This window comes from Misgurnus anguillicaudatus, chromosome 6 (assembly GCF_027580225.2).
Source record: "Misgurnus anguillicaudatus chromosome 6, ASM2758022v2, whole genome shotgun sequence".
NCBI lineage: Eukaryota > Metazoa > Chordata > Actinopteri > Cypriniformes > Cobitidae > Misgurnus > Misgurnus anguillicaudatus.
Window position 1 is genome coordinate 8,805,707 of NC_073342.2, and position 18,633 is coordinate 8,824,339.

Below are 18,633 nucleotides of genomic sequence, written 5' to 3' on the forward strand. Positions count from 1 at the left end.
ACTCACCAAAATCCTTAACATCTTTCAGAATCCCTCCTCCACCCCGTCCCCTCCCATTACAAAGTTATTTCCGGGCGGGGCGTACTCTGTAAGCTGTGTCCCAATTCAGGGGCTGCGACCTTATAAGCATGCGACCTTAAAGGTGAGCACTCGGTCTTTCAAGGTGGCAGCCTCAGAAGTTCGCTAGAGAACTGAAATGAGACGGTCTAACCTTCGGAGGACCCATAATTTGCGTCACCTGCTGCACGCGCCTGTCAGCAGGACATATCGGAAACATTTCTGACTTATTAAAATAAATATGAAATCAGAAAAATATTAATTTAGTTTAGAAAATATGACACTTTGATGTAGATTAAACTACTCAACAGTATATTACATTTATCAAAATTAGAAATATATGCATCATAAAAATAATAATATTAACACAAAACATAACTTATAATACTAAAACAGTGGCAAGAAAAAATGTTTTCTGAAAAATACACTTTTTTAAATAAAGGTTTTAATTGTTTATTTTAGAATATCCAGCCGTTATATGAAGCCGTTGCAGGCGCGCAATGAATCTTGGGATATCCTCGGCTTTTAAGGATCCATTCGTTCTATCCTTAACATCGCGGAGAAATGAGGACGCATTTTGAGGCTTCATTCTAAGCATCCTTTGAATTGGGACGTCCTTACCAGTCTCAAGTCGCGCTGCTGTGACGCAATCGGTCTTAAAATACGTCCTTAGAAGGTCGCAGCCCTTGAATTGGGACACAGCTTGTGTTTCGGGCTCATTCCCTGCTCAGAGCCTTCTCCCCGAACAGCACGCCAAAAGTTTAATCCATCCGACTGATTTGTAAGTGTGAAATCGTGAAATGTGTACTAAACTTTATATTGAGATCTGGATGCAGCACCATGTTTAATTAAAAGTTTACAGTTATTATTGTCAGAATGTTTTTATACCATCAGTATCTGTATACATTTAGAAATTAATAATTGATTTAAATTTTTATTTATTAAAAAATATTTATTTTATTAATTATTTGTATTAAAAATAAAAGTCCAAAATTAGCGTTTTTTATTTATATTTTACATTTCTTAAGGACATTTATTTATTCTCAGCACCTCTGTTTGCTGAACAATACTTGGAATGTTTGACCTTTGTTTATGTTTCATGGATGTTATAAAATGTAGTATAGCCAGTATGAATGTGATATTTTCAGTCGACTTACATTCTTAATCTTTTTAAAGATTTTTTTTTACTGCAGTGACATAGATCAGTATTTCTAGTGGACCAGGGACGTCAACACATTTTTAAGGGGATCTTAAGATGATTTTACATTATTTAAAAATTCAAAATATCCATTTAATAACGAAGTCAAAACAAGCACTTTACCTTTATTTTTAAGACTGTAATCGGTTATGTGCGCATAGTTTTGTAAGATTAAGGCATTGATATTTATAGAGGAGGTTTTGAAACTCATCCCGCACGGGCTTGTACACATTATATAATAGCGTTTTGCTCTAGCCCTGATCACACCCGAGCAAGCGAATCAACGCCTTCGGGAATACAAGAAAATTGCAGGCAGGTGAGTTTGATCAGAGTTAGATCTAAACTCTGCAGGGAAGTGGATTTTGAGTACCAGAGTTGAGAACCTCTGCTTTGAATATTAATTTATTTAAGACAGGCTTCTGTTAAACTCAAACTTCTGTTTTCATACTTTGGTACTTTATGTGAATGTGCATTGTGTAGATCAAATATGTGTATACAATATAAATATCGAAGACTTTATCCCGCCGGCATTTTATTAAAGTAGATCGAATATAAACATCGAAGACTTTATTCCGCAGGCACCTCTGTGCCACTCCCTATAGACGTGTTCATCTGCATTTCTTTATCAGGTGCGACTACAACCCTTCTGACACACAAACCAGCACAAACACATACTATTGATCAACAAATATTTACTTTAAATGATTCTTATAAAATGTCAGAAAGAGGTTTAGAGCTGTTTGCAATGTAAACTGGATGATAATAGTCTGTTTTTTATTAATTAATAAGAGTTGCTTTAAATCTCTCTTTCTTCATCATGTCTCAAAACCAGAAGATTTTTTTCAGTGTAGTTATATTCGTGGCTGTCGTCCTGATCGGCTTTTACTACATGAATGATGTTTTTGGGGAAAATACCAACTTTCAGTATATCAGGTATGAAATTAACGTTTTTGTTTCTTCAATGTATTTTATTTTGCTTGTCCTGAGATTTTGTTAAAGCATTAGTAGAGTATTGGGTTGGGGTTGGTGTGTTTGCCACGCTTGGGTCATGGGTCCAAATCCCAGGGAACACATACTGATAAAATATAGCTGTGTATATGTATAAATTAAATGCAATGATAGACATCTGTGAAATAGAAGTTGTATAATCAAAACACTTTAGAAAGCAGTAAGACACGTTTGTTAAGAATGATTGTTAAAGATTTATTACTCACACCCAACTGTGTTGTTGTCTAGCATGTATGCAATAAATGTCACTCATAAATATGATCAGATAATTAGGAACGTGTCCTTTTAAAACATTTTGCTGGCATATTAAAAATAATTTGTGTCTTTCAACCTAACCTCGTTTCAAAAAGAACAAAAAACGACAAATGCGCTCTATTTAATATCGAAATTGTTTCTCCTAGACAGAAATGAGATTGAATAGAAAGCAATGGAAAGTTTTAGGTATTTTGTTTGTCCTGAAAAAGTCCCAGAAGTCTCCATCAAATCTCCTGATCTCTGTAACTGCAACCGCAGTGAAATAAAATCTTTCTCTTGGTCGGGTTATACCAAAATGTACGAGCTCTTGGGTTTTTCCATATTTGACACATCCATCGGTTGAATTAACTTATTATTTTAGACTGCTTTTATTATTAAGCAAATTCATAAAATCTGTTTATGCATTGCTGTGGTAAAATAATGTCATTGTGTGTTATAGCCTAAAGTAATTTACCCGTTGCCTAATTCGTACGAATTAATATGAAGTGAATCATTCAAAAACGATTATTAGAAAAAAACTATAATTAAACCACACCCCTAACCCCAACGTCACAATGGCAAAAGCAAATAATACAAAAAAATACAAATGTGGTCGTAGAAATTATTCGCCTCCTAAGATATGTACAAATATATTTTGTTTCAAACAACTCTTATGCTGTTCACTTCTGGCTTTTTAATATTGCTGGAAGATATTTGAGACTGCTCTGTACCCTATAACTCTTATCTGGTTGCGAACAGTAAACTACATTTAAGTTTTATGTTAATTTCTATTTCTCCCTCAAGAGCCAAAATGTATTACAGTGAACCAGAGAACCGCAATCACCTCGAGCGGAAGTGAGTAAATTTGATGATACGTTACTCCACTCTTAATGTAAAAAAAAACACAATTTCTATTTAATTTTCAACTTTTCTGCATACACTTGACTAAGCTTCAACTTTCCAACATTTCACTTAACATTAAACATCATTATTAGCCTATGTATTTTTTAATTTAATTTCTGCTGTTCGCCTGGATTTATACTATAGGGGTTAGCCTATGTGTAATTATGTGTTATTGCTGGAAGATATTTGATACTGCTCTGAGCTATTTTTTACTTTTATTTGGTCCCTCCAGAGTCCTATGTTCTAACAATGAACCAGAGATCCAAAATTACCCCAAACCAAAGTAAGTAAATCTCTCTCACAGAAAAAAATGTATTTAAGTCTTAACAAATCAACCTTTCAAAACAAAAAAACAAAAACCCTTTTGTGAAACACAAAGGTTCTGGGAATGTTAAAGGTTAAACTATTTATGGCATTGTGAAGCACCTTTATTGTTAAGTGTATACAGCATTTTGTCTAAATATAGCTTTGTGTTCAATGCATACTGTTAAGTGTCAGCTGGCTTTCACCCATTTCCTCAGTATAGGGCCATTTCCTATTGAACATTTTCAGTCATGTACCTGCAAAAACACTGACCCACCAGACATGCCAAAAGATGAATTGGAAGATCTTCAAAAACGTCGAGCTAAAGAATACAGACAACACCAGATCAGGTTCTGCAAGATGCTTTTATATAAAAAAGTTAATTAATTAATTATTTAGACATCACATTTTGCAGACAGATTAAAGTCATTAATCAACATCTTGTGCTTACGTGCCTTACCCAGAACGGGTAAACAAAATGATGTTCTTATTCTTGCCGCACCCAACACTCCGCTTCAGTATCCCATCAGAGGTTGCAGAGTCACCCCCTTACAAAAATCTCTCATTCCTGGTAGGTTAGATTTTCTGATGCTTCCCTGTGTGATTTTCTTATGATCGAGCAGCACAGTTTGAATATTGACTCTCTACTGTAGTGGCTGTGAAATGAAAAGTCTACTGAATGTAATTTTGTGATGATCTCTGTATTAAAAAGACGTATCATTCTTGAAGGTCTAGCTCTGCACACACAATACCGAACAATTTACAAGGTTTGTTTGGCTCAATAACGTTTTTTAAAAGGTGGAAGGTGACTTTGATTTACATTTGAACTCTGTACTCAAACTTTTTAAAGTCTTTGTATCGGGGTCTGCTTTCCTTTATCTTCATTGGTTTGATGGTAAATACTTTTACAACAAGGTGAGGTGTAATTTAGTTCAGATGTGTTCAATTCATCATGAATGTAAAGAGCTCATGCTATGTCAAACTTGTTCAGGTGTCCCTGAGGGTACAGAAGGGTTTGCTGTCAGTAAATGATGTTAAGGTGGATGAGCTTGTTTTTGGCCAGAATGAGAAACGTTTGATCATCTCATCCGACAGCCTTGAACAGCTCAATGACCTGCTGAGCAGAGTGACCTACACGAGCACCATCTACCACATCAAGACTGAAGATCTCGGTAAGTAACCTTTGACCCGTGAATGTGCATGGGTTTTTTATGTTGGTGGAATACAACAGTCACCGGCCATTGGTGGTCAACCTTGGTTTCCTATTTTTTTTTTTTTTTTGTACAGTCACTTATGGTAGGGCTTTTACAAAAAGGGCAATCCAAAATCTTGCAAGTAACTCTGAAATTGTCAGCAGAGATTTGAATGTTTTAATCCCTGACATGCAAATTTCTAAAGCTGGAACAACTGTTAAATGCATAAATGATGAGATGATGTTCTCAAAACAAAACATTTCAGTAGCAAATACCATAAAAAAGATCAGATCAGGGACTTAATTTGTCTTTATGATGTGTCTAATTACAGTAACATTTTGGCATTTCAATTGAGATAAAACACATTTGGCCCTGCTCTTACTGCGTATAGTACATTCCAGCAAGTTTAACAAGCATGGCGCTGAACCCATCAAAGTATTTCGGGAGCGACTACCAATAAGAACAAAGCAGTGGAGTTCACGTCATCCTTCTCTCGTCAGTTATTGGCGTGGATGGTACTCATTTGTTTATCACAAGCAGATTTAGAAACGCCTCATTAAAAGAGACAAGCGACACACAGCGATAATGTCGCTGGCTGTCTGAACGAGGGGTACATACATGTATTAATTGTCTTTCTGCAAGCAGTCGTTGGTGCCTCACCAATGTACTTGAATGATTGTTATGCATGAAGAACTAGGTAGGAATGCAAGTCTGTGGAATCCTGCAAGTGTTCCGTCTTCATTCTTGATCCACAGTACAACCTGTGTGACTAGATCTTATAACAAATGGCTTTTTTTAGACAGATAATCATGTTGCAACCGGAGACCTTACAATAGACAGGATACCTCATGTCCTATCAATCATTTGGGTCACACCCATGCCATCTGTAATTTTACAAAATAAAATTTGACGTTCTCTGAATGACTAAGAGGTTTTTCAAAACGAATCCGCATATATAATTAAGTTTGTACAGTTTACTGTATAGTTTAGTGTAAAATGATGAAGATTGGCTTAAGCTGCGACGGCGCGGGTACAGAATTTGCAGTGTTGCCAGATCCCATTGTTAAAAATCCTCTTTAGACGTAGTGTTTTAGCAATTAATGTGACACTTTGACATTATCTAAAGTGATTTTTATGTGTAGGTTAGTATTAGCGATTTCTCTGATTTAATCTGAAATACAAGGTTTGGACGAACTTTGTTTTGAGGCCGATTGTTTTTGCTTGTTTTTCGTGCTGGTGTCTGGCGACATGGAAATTTAAAGTTATCAAATAAAACGCATCATTCAGCACGAGCAGGTTATTGCTGATACTACATTCGGTAGAGTAAAGGCGGCAATCATCATGATTGTGTCTGTAAGAGTATCAACAGTATCAACAACACTATCGAAAAACAGAAAATAACTCTAGTACAAAGATGTAGAAGAATTGGGTTTAAATAGGATATGCCAAATATGTTAAAACGCGTAGCGTAAAACGGTAAAGCTAATCTCAACAAAACATAAGCATTAAGAATTCTGTTATTTCATTTAATTTAGAAGTTAACCTTTAACAAAGTCTTGCTGAAAACAATAAGAGCACTAAACAAGTTCTTGTTTAAAATCTTGTAACGTTTTTGTAATATAATATTGCTTATTAAAATGACTACAAACATAGAAATTGTTGCATGAAAAAGTAATAAATAATCCAGAAGTCCCAGTCCATCCCCCAAAACAGAGTGTGTACCCAAAGTGTAAAAAGGTTAAGACAGAATATTTTAGATCCCAGGTAAAAATAACTATGCTTCAATGTACTTAAACCACTTAAATACTAGCAAGTACATTTGTAAGTTATGTAAAGTTACGCTACAAATATACTTATTAAAAGTAAATTTCTACTTGAGCAGTACTTCAGTTTACCTGAAAAAGTAAGAATACCAGTACCAACTAGATTTTTATTGAAATAAATGATGTCTCAAAATAACAGTTCAGTTAGATGATCTTAATTTTAAGAAGTACCAAAAACAAATGTGATATAAGCCACAAAATGAGTGCACGAAAAGGGTACATTTACTAAGTGTACTTAATAAGTGTATTTTATTTAAGTTCACTTTTTTCACCTGGTATAGCATTTGTTACCTCTTAACACCCCACCATGGACCTCAGTAATTTTCAAACCCTGGCTACGGCCATGGTCACACCTTTATATTAACTACATCAGAGACAGTAGAATCTAACTACATTCAAAATCAGAGTTTGCGTTAATCAAACATCATCTGTCATTAATTGAATTTTATTAGCGTGATTAAAAAAACCTGAAGGCTGTCCATCATTTTGACTGTTTACACGAAGTGTGTTTTGTTTAAATTTTAAATGTAATTGTATTTTGTAATATCGTGTTATTTATATTTGCGTGCTTTATAGGCAAAAAGGTTGTGCGTTTTACATGCCTCCGTTGTAACTGAAGAATGAACAAACATGAATTAACTGCTTTGTGCGGTGTTAAAATAGTGGCACGGTAGCGCTTAATATTACGACCCGCAATGTACCGCATAATTAAACAGAATTTACATAGGCTACCTATTTGTAATAAGAGTGCCTCTACACTACGTACTACCTGTACGTATAAGGCAGTATTCTTCACCCCCAATCCTGGAGAGCCGGTGCCCTGCAGAGTTTAGCTCCAACCTTAATCAAACACCTACCTGTGTTTTTGTAGTGATCATAAAGACATTGATTAGCTTGCAGGGATTGATTAAGGTTGGAGCTAAACTCTGCAGGACACCGGCTCTCCAGTGTTGGGAATGAAGGACACTAAACCATGGTTTTGCTCATAGTAATCAATTCACCAAAAAACCATGGTTACTACACCTTTACCACAATAAAACCATGGTTAATTTTCGTAAGGGTTTCGATAGTGTTGTTGATACTCTTACAGACACAATTATGATGATTACTGCTCTTATCTTATTGCTTTTATCCTGTCAGCAATAACCTGCTCGTGCTGAATGATGCGTCTTATTTGATAACTTTGTTTCCATGTTGCCAGATATTAGTACGAAAAACAAGCAAAAATAATTGGCCTTAAAGACCAAGGTTTGCCCAAACATTGAAATAAATCAGAAAAATCGCTAATACTAACTACATATTTTAATATTACGTTGTATGTATGAGTTGCATCTATCTGGCCAGTATGCATCGTCTTTTGCTTCAGCTCGAGCTGGATACTGTTGTTTCATTCTGGTTTGACATTGCAACATGCGTAAATGCAAGCCTTTTAGCCAAATATAATTTATGCAAAGTTTTAGCCTACCAAGGATAACATCTGTTAAAAATGAACAAATAGCTTGCTGCTTTTTTTGTCATTGTGTCAATTTGTAATTATTATTTAAGAAAACAAAGACTTGTAGCGTCTAGGCTTAAAAAGAAAATGAAATTAGTTTTTTTTTCGTTTTGGAACAAATATTGGATAAAGTAGTTTTTAAAAATGAACGAATGAAATCGATTTTTCAAATTAAAAACAAAAAACGAATAACGACTTGTTTTCCTGATTCAAAATTTGTTTTTTGTTTTCCAAAAATACAAAAAATGAATAATGGGATTAGGCAATTTTTTTTTAATTTTTAATTTAACGCCTTAGCAGACATATAGGCACCTGATCTCACAATGTTGCATAAAGGCTACCAATAAACTATTTCAAACAGAACAAGTAGGCTACTATTGTAGTAACAGCGTACAGCCATTTTAATAAGGGCGTGAATAGCACTGTGCTCCCATGTAAATCTCAGTCGCTTACAGTCCGAGTTTTAAAATGTATTTCTTTTTAATTATTATTTATTCGGGACACACACATAATGTTTGAAATAGAGGTCTGCGTGGGATAGTTTTATTCATCCCGCACTTATTAAAAATTCACTCTGTGTTTCACCGCAATCTTTTCCCCCTATGACGTCTTTCACTCATTTTTTTAGCAAAAGATGAATGAAGGGAAAACGTAGGCTTGTGTGTGCTATGTAAAAAATAACTTCTAACTGAACTAGCTATTTAACGACATTTAGTCGATAAAGAATGTCCCTATTGTGTTATATATAACTGTGCAACCCAATATCACGAAATTACATGACTGTTTCACGTATGGACCAACGTGAAAATGTCACATTTTGCCGCGTTTTAACGTGAGCATGTCACGCTTTTGTGTTCAAACTCTAACCCCAACGTCAGGCGACAATTGGTTAAAGTTTAGAAAATATAAAAGAATAAGGGCCAATCCCATTTCTCTGTCTTACCCCTTCCCCTACCACTTCGTCTTAGCCCTAGCCCTTGTCCCTCAAAACCAAGTGTTAAGCGCTAGGGGTGAAAACATACCCCTATAAAATGAGACACCACTTGGTTACGGTTACGTCATCATACATCGTCGTTTGCTGGCTCTGGCTGCAACATCACCAGACGCAACAAATGTTGATCACAAACTTCCAAGATGCCGAGTGCAAGTGTAAGCGAAAGTGAATCAGCCGCCGAGTTTCTTCTGGCGTCCCTGTGTGATACAGGACGGTATACGTAAAGCACGTACCGATGTCTCCAAAGCAAGTAGTTTTATGCACTGATATCAAACGAAATTCGCTGCTAACGTTAATGGAATTTAGTTAAAACTGTAAACAAGCATGCAGTCCATTCATGGCTAGTTAGAGAAATATGGGAATGTTGTGCAAATCAGCAAATACGGGAATGTTGTGCAAATCAGCAACGTAACGTTAGCGTAGCAAACTAGCGAAATTTTAAAACATTTAAATTAAGAACATAATTCAAATATATATGAACAGGACTGTGAAGAGCACAAAACAAGACGTTAGTAATTTTTAAATTAATTATTAAGCCGAAAATACTTACATTTATGGGACTCTCTGGCCGCCATTTTTGCCGGTTGCACAGTGTATTCTGGGTACCCCTTGGTTTCAAGTAAGCTCGCGGAAATTCTTGGTTTTAAGGGGTATCTACCACTTGCCCTTAGCCCTACCCCTTGATCAAAACGAGAATTGGGATAGCCCTTACTCTCACGTGAACGTGCAAAACTAAGGGGTAGGGGTAAGGGGAAGGGGTAAGACAGAGAAATGGGATTGGCCCTAAGTCTTGTGTTTTTTTTTTATTTTTATAAACCAATACTTAAAGTGACAAATACTTAAAGTGACATATAACGCAAGCACCAAATCTAACCCTAAACCGAAGCGACAATGGTTTGAAAATAGGACAAAAAAGTTTGCATTCTCTTTCCTATTTTCTTACCATTTTCGCGTCGGTTTAGGGTTAGATTTACATAATGCCATCCCTACCCAAACCTAACCCCAACGCCAGGTGACAACTGTTTAATTTCGTGTACCTAATAGGATTGAAGTCCCCAGTTCGTCAAAAAATGACGCGAAAGGTATACCCTCCACGTCAACTATTGACGCATGGTCAAGTGTCGTCAAATATTGACGCCATGGGATGAGGATGTGTTGCACGTGACAGTGACACAAACAGAAAAGCGTGACATGCTCATGTTCAAACGCGGCAAAACGTGACATTTTCACATTGGTCCATACGTGAAATAGTCACGTAATTGCATGATATAGGGTTGAACCGCGGAACACAAATCCTTTGAGGTGAACCCAGCCAAGGCGAGACTTAACCATTTTGTTTTCAAGCGTTAGTTTAATCAAGGTTTGGTGTGGTAGCGCATAGATTGTGAGCGGGCCCAAAACTGGCAACATTTACATTGTGTCCAGAGCCCTGATGTAAGAGGGGACTTTGGAAAGAGAATCATTTGAACCTGAGCACACAACAGGTCTACAGGCTCGTCTTTAAAAAAAACTGATGTAACTACTGACTTAACTGCAGTATTAAGATCTTCTAAAGTGAATTATGAAAATGAATGTTTATTTTCTGTCAATAAATATCTGTTTTAAGTACTCTATATTGAAATCATTGGTTATTTAATTTATAAAATGTTGTTTAAATACAGTGTGGTGGTGAGGTATTTTTTATAAAAAATAGCCGTGTCATGAATGATGCATATTTAAATTAATAGAATTGGAAAATTTCAACATGGAGTGGTGCTCACTAGATAGGGGAACATTCCCAGAATGGTATTTTCTGGTAAGGGAAACTTTACCCTTAACACTCTGGTAACCAAAAATTGGGATTAACAAAGATTAATAAGTTATGAAAACCTATATTGAATGTTATTATAGTGCATGTTAGCTTATGTTAAGAAAATAACCCTATTGTAAAGTGTTACCAATAAAGCTTAACATTTACATGAGCTTTCATTTAAACAGGTTTATTTGTTGTGAAGTAGTACATTATGAGCCTGATAAAGCAACATTTTTTTGGATGTCGGATTCCTTTTGTCTGCGTTTAAAAAAAACTCCTAAGATTCTGAGAAACTGAACCTTAGTCAGTTATTTCTATACACTTGCATCATTTCTATTATGCAACTGAAATGTGGTGGGGAATTCAAACAGATCTCAGTGCAGGGAAATGTCACGCTCTGTTCTTTAAAAACTTTAATTGTAAAGCAAATGAATGTTTATCTTAATTGTAATGGTAATAAATAGGGTACTTAACATTGCAGGTACACAAGTAAGACAAAGAAATACACAAATAGCTCTTAAACATTACATAACTAGATCATACGTGGTTATCTTTCAATGTTAGGAGATCATAAGAGCAACATTGTGAATTGGTTATTTAATGGTATGGGTGCCTCTGACTTGATATTTGCCATTTTCTTTATCTAATTATGAGAACTCTTTTAAATCCATTCTTTTGTTTAAATATGTACGTGTGTGTGTGTGTGTGTGTGTGTGTGTGTACTGTATATATTTGTGCACTGTTAGAAATACTTTGTTGCCTTAAGTTTTTTTGTTAAATCAACTCAGATTTACAAGTCATCTAAACAGAGATGAGTTGTCACAACTTATAACTACAGGTGAGTTGTTATAACTTATAAAATTAAGTTGACTTTTCTCAACTTATAACTTATTTTATAACTTATGTCTAGTCAACATAAATAGTAGTAAGTTGAAATGACTTGTAAATCCAAGTTGATTCAACAAAAAAATTAAAGGCAGCAAAGTATTTTTACAGTGTATATATGTATGTATATACATGCATACATCATTTTTTTTTCTGTAGAACTGTAAAACTTCATTTAATATATTTTTGTCCATAGCTTACTTCTCTTTTGAGAACCATGAGGTCATATTTCCAATTGAGATCAGACGTCTATCAGTTCCTATTCTTTATAACACAGGAAAAGGTTTGTGCTATATTTATACTTTTATTTGTTTATTTATTATGAATGGTTAAAGCTATAATGTCTTTTGTTTGTGAAGAGAATCTAAGAAATTTGTAAACCACGCCCAGCTGTTATGAAAAAACAAAAATAATTATCTCTTTGTGTGATTCTCTCTGTAGATATAAACTCTCAGGTGACCATACTAGTAAAGACATTTTTGAGATACGCGGAATTAAACGTTCTTATTCAGAGTATTCGTGTGAACTACCCAAACATAAAGATCATTGTAGCTGATGACAGTCATGACCCACAGAAGGTTGTTGGCGATAATATTGAGCAATACATTATGCCTCCAGCACAGGTAACGCAACCCTGGACTGTGTTTTACTTACTGTTAAATGAGTGTTTACTTTAAAACTATAACCAGGGCTGGAAATGAGGGGAACGCAGGAGTCTATGGAGTGACTTGAGTGAATGTTATTTTAAACCCATTTAAGAAGTCATCTAAAGTTACCTACCCACAAACTAGAGTCCCCAGTGAATTCCTGCCATTTCCAGCTCTGACTTTAACTACATAATGTAAATGGCTGCTTGATTTTATTGGTTTTTAATATTGCTGTATGGTTTTAAGGGTTGGTTTGCTGGCAGAAATCTGGCACTGTCACAAGTCACAACTAAATACTTCTTGTGGGTGGATGATGACTTTTTGTTTTTGAATGAAACGCGTATAGAGAGATTTGTGGAGATTATGGAAGCTGTTCCTGAATTAGATGTGGTATGTCTGCTTTATTTACATCAGTCTTATTAACAGATGCAAATTTTTTCGCATATTTGCTGAAATTATTAATCTATGCTGATTTCCTTAGCTTGGTGGATCAGTTCAGGGAAATCAGTTTTCTTATAGATTGCACTATGAAGAAGGGAACAACGAGGAGGGTGGCTGCATCTGGCGTTCTTCAGGTACTCACAAAGCACCCCTGCCGGGATTTAAAGGATGCTTCTTCGCTGATATAGTCGTCAACTTCTTTTTGGCCCGAACACATGCTGTTCGGAGAGTCGGATTTGACCCGCTTCTCAGACGGGTGGCTCACCCTGGTAGGTGGATTGCTACAACTGTTTCAGGCAAATAAAAAGTCAAAATCAAATGAAATCAACATTCATTTAAATATCCAACTATACCAAAAGTTTTGCTGCTTGTAGCCCAGGTATGTTAGCTTTTATGCTTTCAATATACTTGTTTATTGCTTTACAAAACTAACTTTAGCTGATAAAATTGCATTTCTGGGACATACAAGCTAATGACGTCATCTTGGACTCACAGCCATATCTGTATTTTGGTTAATAAAATGCTTCCCATAATAAAAATGGCCCTCCCCTCCCATAAGAAAAATCACAGATGCATCTCCATCCAGATATCTCACAAATGTCTCCATTAGAGATCTCAATAATATAAAAAACTTCAACATTTCAGTATGAACAGAAACTATGCTATGATAACAAAGGGATAGCAAATTAAAATAGGACGAGCCCCTTGATATGTCCAGCTTCCAGTTTCAAGTAATGTTAATTCAGGAACAAAACGCAGCCAAGTAATTTCTAATCAGTTTGATCCATTATGTGTTCCATAAGAAAAGTAATCTTCATCTGTTTTGTTCATTTGTTTGTTTGTTTGTTTTTGCCTGTAGAGTTCTTCATTGATGGACTAGGACACTTGTTAGTCGCCACCTGCAGAGATATCATGATGGGCCACCAAGTACGGAAGAACACAGGCGAATATAACAGATACAGGCATCCTCCAAAAAACGATGGAGATAACAAAATGAAAATCTATCATTTCAAGAATTATTTAAAATGTATCAAGTAGACGTCACATAAAATAGGACAGTTTTTTGAAAAATCCTCTAAAATCGAATTAAGTCAAGTTAAAGCAACACTATGTAGTTTTTTTACCTTTAAATAATGTCTCTAAAATTACTTCAGTGATAGAACAACTTTTAACTGGACAAATTGTACTGCTGCAACCTGAGCAGCCTCCTAGCTGCTACAAGCACACTCTGAAAGTGGTGGTGGAGGGTAGAGCACACCCTCCCCCTGCCTGCAGAAGAGTGTCTGATACCAGGCACTGTTGCGCTTTTCAACCACATGGGGGAGCTCTAAGTCATTTTTACATGGAAACTACATAGTGTTACTTTAAGTAGCCATAACGTCAAATCGGTTTCGTACACACTGCATATAATTTGGTTGTCACTTCACCTTTTAATGCTTAATCCTGTTCTGTACACACACAGTTCAGTAATTTACGGGACTCACAACCGCATTCTACAACCGAATTAACTCCCGCAAAATGCAGGTAGTGACAACCGCATTTACAGAAATTTACAGTAGTTAATCAAGTGTTTAAACGTTCATCATAAACAGGACAGGTCTCTCTTCTGAAAAAATAAATGCTTAGAGGAAAAAGTCTTCTGTATGCGCGGTTCAGAAAATGACAGAGGCACAATTTGCTGACTAGTGTTGCCAGATCTTGCACAAAAAAAACAGCGAACAAGAAAAATCCAATAATAAACCGAAATAAATCTAAATGCTTTACCTCAAAGGTCAAAATATTGGGACCGGCCCCCTCACACTTTATTTACACCCAAAACTTCAATCGCTTCATGAGCCAAAAGACATAAACACACTGTAAAAAAAATCCGTAGAAATAACAATGTTATTGCAGCTGGGTTGCCGGTAATTTGCCGTGGATTTGGATGCATGTTATTTACTGGAAAGAGTTTGTTCAAAGTTGAATGAATTTAGAATATTGGCGGGTCTTTGTCTTTACAGAGTGAAACTATACAGAAACAGCCTTATGCAAAACATTCTGGAAACCAGAAATCATCATCAACCTTTTCTGTTTTTTGCTTCAGATTTTGTTTCCCAGAATGTTTTGCTTGATGCTGTTTTTTTTAGTTTTGCTCTGTAAAGACAAAGACTTGTGAATGTTTGATGTTCGTTTTAACTTTGGACAAAGTGTTGCCAGTGGATAGCATGGATTTGGATCTACGGTGGATTACTGGCAACCCAGCTGCAATTTCTGCTGATTTATTTTACAGTGCGGTTCAGCGTCAAAACGGTGTTTCCGTACAAAAAAGACGAGGACCTGGCAACACTGCAAGGCCGCCCGCTCCGCGCTGTGAGGCAGCCTCACAAACACGTAAAATACACAACGCCAAGACGGAGGGTTGTTGCAAAACACAACGCTGTTATTATTTTGGTCAAAGCTGTGAGTGATAAGCACGCGAGACGGCAGAACGTTGCTATTGTTATTTCTTTGTCAATCATCACATTTTCGGGAGTGAGTCTTGTTCTGTACAGCCATGAAACGAACACTTAGGGGATTCACTCCCGCATTTTAATTCCGTTGTCACTCCCGAAAGTTTGCAGTGTGTACGTTTCTCCTCCTTATGTCAGGTCCCCTGTATCATTCTATATATGTAATGTGTAATAAAATGTTTTTGTTTCAGCAGATAATGTATGTTGCTTTAAGGAGCTATTTTTAACTTATTTGCGCTACAGTAAAAAACGAATTTTGCTGTTGTAACACAATGTATTAGAGTAAATGTAATATACATAAAGGATTATTTAACTAGCAATTTCCAGAAGAGCTGATTTTGTTGTACGAATATCACATGTCTTTTGAAAAACTTTATCATGTTTATCCCCCTTAAATTTATTAGTTAACTTACTCATTTTGTGTTGGGATTGTGTTGAATGATTTTGTTGACCTAACTAACTTGACAGTGGATCAGATGGGTGATTCTCACAAAAACTTGGTTTTAAAAATGTCAAGCATGAAAATGTAAAAATTGCTTAAATTTACTTTTTTTCCCACCAGACATTGAAAAACCAAGTCTGGAGTAAATGGGAACATTAATTTAAAACCTTTACTTATCATTTAACACTTTTTGTAACAATTAAAAAAATTTGTCCTAAAAAATCTCATTACCGCAACAGTCAGAAAACATCAACACTGACATATTTTCAAAATGACAAGACAAACCTGAAAGAACATACTTTGGAGATTCTGCACATGCATTTAAAATCAAAGTATTATGCTTCTATTAATTAAATTAACATTTAATAAGCATCTGTTGCGGTAATGATAATCAAAATGTTGTGTAAGCATTCTGACAAGACAATATTTCAAATTAACTGTAAAAAAAATGATCTTACCTGGTAGCCATCTTGAAGTAACTGGTCCATGTGCTTGGTCACTCAAAATCAAACTTTATTAAAATTCTGTATGTGCTTAAACTGTTCTCAAAAAGTGAGAACATCAGGCATGGACACATCATTTTCCTAATTTTTCTTCATTATTATTATACATGAATATTCAGTAAATATTTTTTCTGTCATCTAAAGTAGTCTAGCAAAACATCCATTTATTTTCTTTCTTAATATTTTTGTGTTAATTTGATTAAATTACAACATAACCCATGTTCAAACACAGCCGGACACATTGCGGTAATGAGAATTTCAGCAGAAAATGAGATAAAATTTAAATTTATAAATTCTTATGTTGAAATCACACATTGTGCAAGGTAGAACACAGTATTGTTAATTCTGATGATTTTTAATTATATTACACATTTTAAAGCTAAAATCATTAGTGCCGTGGTGTTTCAATGGTTTCGTGAGAATCACCCAGATATCAACATGCTTTCTAACATACAGTATTCATAACATACTATTTAATAATACTTAGTTATTTTCTGTGTTTTTCACTATAAAGAAATACTTGTTAGTACTGTCCAGTTCTGCTAAATGTTTAGAAGAGCTTATATTATACAGTGGCAAGAAAAGGTATGTGAACCTTTTGGAATTTCATAGATGAAGATCAGATCACATTTTAAGACAAATTTATTCAGAAAACTAAATCAATGTGTCTAAAAAGTTTGTAAATGGGAAACCCATAGTGAAAAGCTATCTTTTAGGAACTCTGCATATCTTCTAGATGCCCATTTGAACCCCTCAGGGATCCTAAAGGGACCTACCATCTTACTTCCCAATATTCCAGCCCAAATCATTACTCTACCACCTCTCACTAAAGTTACAGTCTTGTTTGAATATAGTGGCTATTCATCTACATTATTCCGTGTATTATGGCATGTCAATGAATAAAACTGCATGAAAATACTCGTCTTGTATTCTGAGCTCACAGCGAATGTTTTATTTTTGCATGTTTTGGTTTGGGAGAGTGGTAGAAATACAGTTTTATGCACTGAAGAATAGTGTATTAAAGGGGTTCTTGGGATTCCAGAGACACCAGCAGGTTTAAATATATGTTCGCTTCTTAACCGTGGTTTTTTATTGCTTCCTTTTCCTAATATTTTCCTAAAAATATTTTAAATATTAGTCAAAAATTTCTGTACTGTGAATCACTCATAAATCTTATAACAGTTCAATGATTTCTCCTCTATGTATATTACACATTTATAAAATATATTTTGAATAACAATAATGCCTGTAGTCATTTATCTATCGGACCTCGGTTGTCGTTTTGTTTTTTATCGATGACAATGTAACGGCCTGGGATTAAGTGAAGGCTAAAATCATGACCACCATGTCACTTTCACTTTTGTTTTCCTTTTTAAAAAACTTTATTACGATATGAGCCGCGAATGCCCACCCCGTGACGCCTGCCCTGTTATATTGGCTAATTTACTTGCCATATTAATATTTAAGATATGTATCCATTCCCAGCTCTTCTACCAGCTACCAGCTAACAGATCACACCTACAGTGGTGTTAAAAACATGGTCGTGTACTAATAAAAGTGAATAAATAAAAAAAATGATAAATTGAGTTTATTTCTTTTAAATGTATTGAAAACATTACACATTCAATTCCAAATCAAAGCATTAACAACTTAGGGGTGGTTTCCCGGACATGGCTTATCCTAGTCCCAGACCTAAAATGCATGTTTGAGCTGACAGTTCCATTTAAAATTTAGGTTTGCGTCAGAAACTGCATTTTTAATGTCACCCCACGAGTTTTTAATGGTGAAGAGAGATCAGAGGATTGAGTTGGCCACTTTATAACCTTAATCCTTTTTGTCTAGAACCAGATTTTGCCCTTTTGTGTTTAGGGTTGTTGTCTTGTTGACACCCATTTTAGGGGCATTTCCTCTTCGGCAAAGGGCAACATATATTCGGACGGGATTAGTTTTACAGGGGTAGATGGCGTAATGTAATTTTACCACAGGACGTCTGTAATATTAATGATCCATTCGAACGAGATTAGAAATCTCAGTAAAACATTCAGAAGTGGGAGGGGTAACCCGATTGCGCAGCGCGTCACCTCTCATCGTCACCTTGCTTCCTGATATCACATGCAAAGTCAAACAACGGGACACAGACTAGGAAAATTGTTTAATTTCAGTTTGGGGAGAACGTCAGTTTCAGAAGCAGTTCTGTGCCTCTGAGAAGTAAATTTGACTTTTTAA

General features: G+C 35.5%; 1 protein-coding gene across 3 annotated transcripts; it reads left to right on the forward strand.

The window, feature by feature from the left end:
• The first annotated feature begins 1,793 nt into the window (after positions 1–1,793).
• LOC129433882 (beta-1,4 N-acetylgalactosaminyltransferase 2) lies at positions 1,794–17,872 on the forward strand. 3 transcript variants are annotated; one of them, XM_073868466.1, is made up of 13 exons: positions 1,794–1,884; positions 2,088–2,188; positions 3,302–3,352; positions 3,633–3,683; positions 3,927–4,053; positions 4,168–4,274; positions 4,433–4,470; positions 4,695–4,875; positions 12,082–12,168; positions 12,327–12,508; positions 12,779–12,922; positions 13,014–13,242; positions 13,833–17,872. In XM_073868466.1, exons 2-13 carry the CDS (start codon positions 2,149–2,151, stop codon positions 14,009–14,011), a joined length of 1,416 nt encoding a protein of 471 aa, XP_073724567.1. In that variant the 5' UTR covers positions 1,794–1,884; positions 2,088–2,148; the 3' UTR covers positions 14,012–17,872. The 3 variants fall into 3 exon arrangements, with proteins under 3 accessions (XP_073724567.1, XP_073724566.1, XP_055048566.2); XM_073868465.1 differs by having other exon boundaries at positions 1,797–1,884; positions 3,922–4,053; XM_055192591.2 differs by lacking the exon at positions 1,794–1,884 and having other exon boundaries at positions 1,896–2,188; positions 3,922–4,053.
• The last annotated feature ends 761 nt before the right edge of the window (positions 17,873–18,633 follow it).

Coding starts and splice junctions, on each gene's coding strand:
- LOC129433882 (XM_055192591.2), top strand. CDS start 2,073: ATGTCTCAAAACCAGAAGATTTTTTTCAGTGTAGTTATATTCGTGGCT. Junction 3,353..3,632: donor CGCAATCACCTCGAGCGGAA/GTGAGTAAATTT, acceptor TGGTCCCTCCAG/AGTCCTATGTTCTAACAATG. Junction 13,243..13,832: donor CAGACGGGTGGCTCACCCTG/GTAGGTGGATTG, acceptor TTTTGCCTGTAG/AGTTCTTCATTGATGGACTA.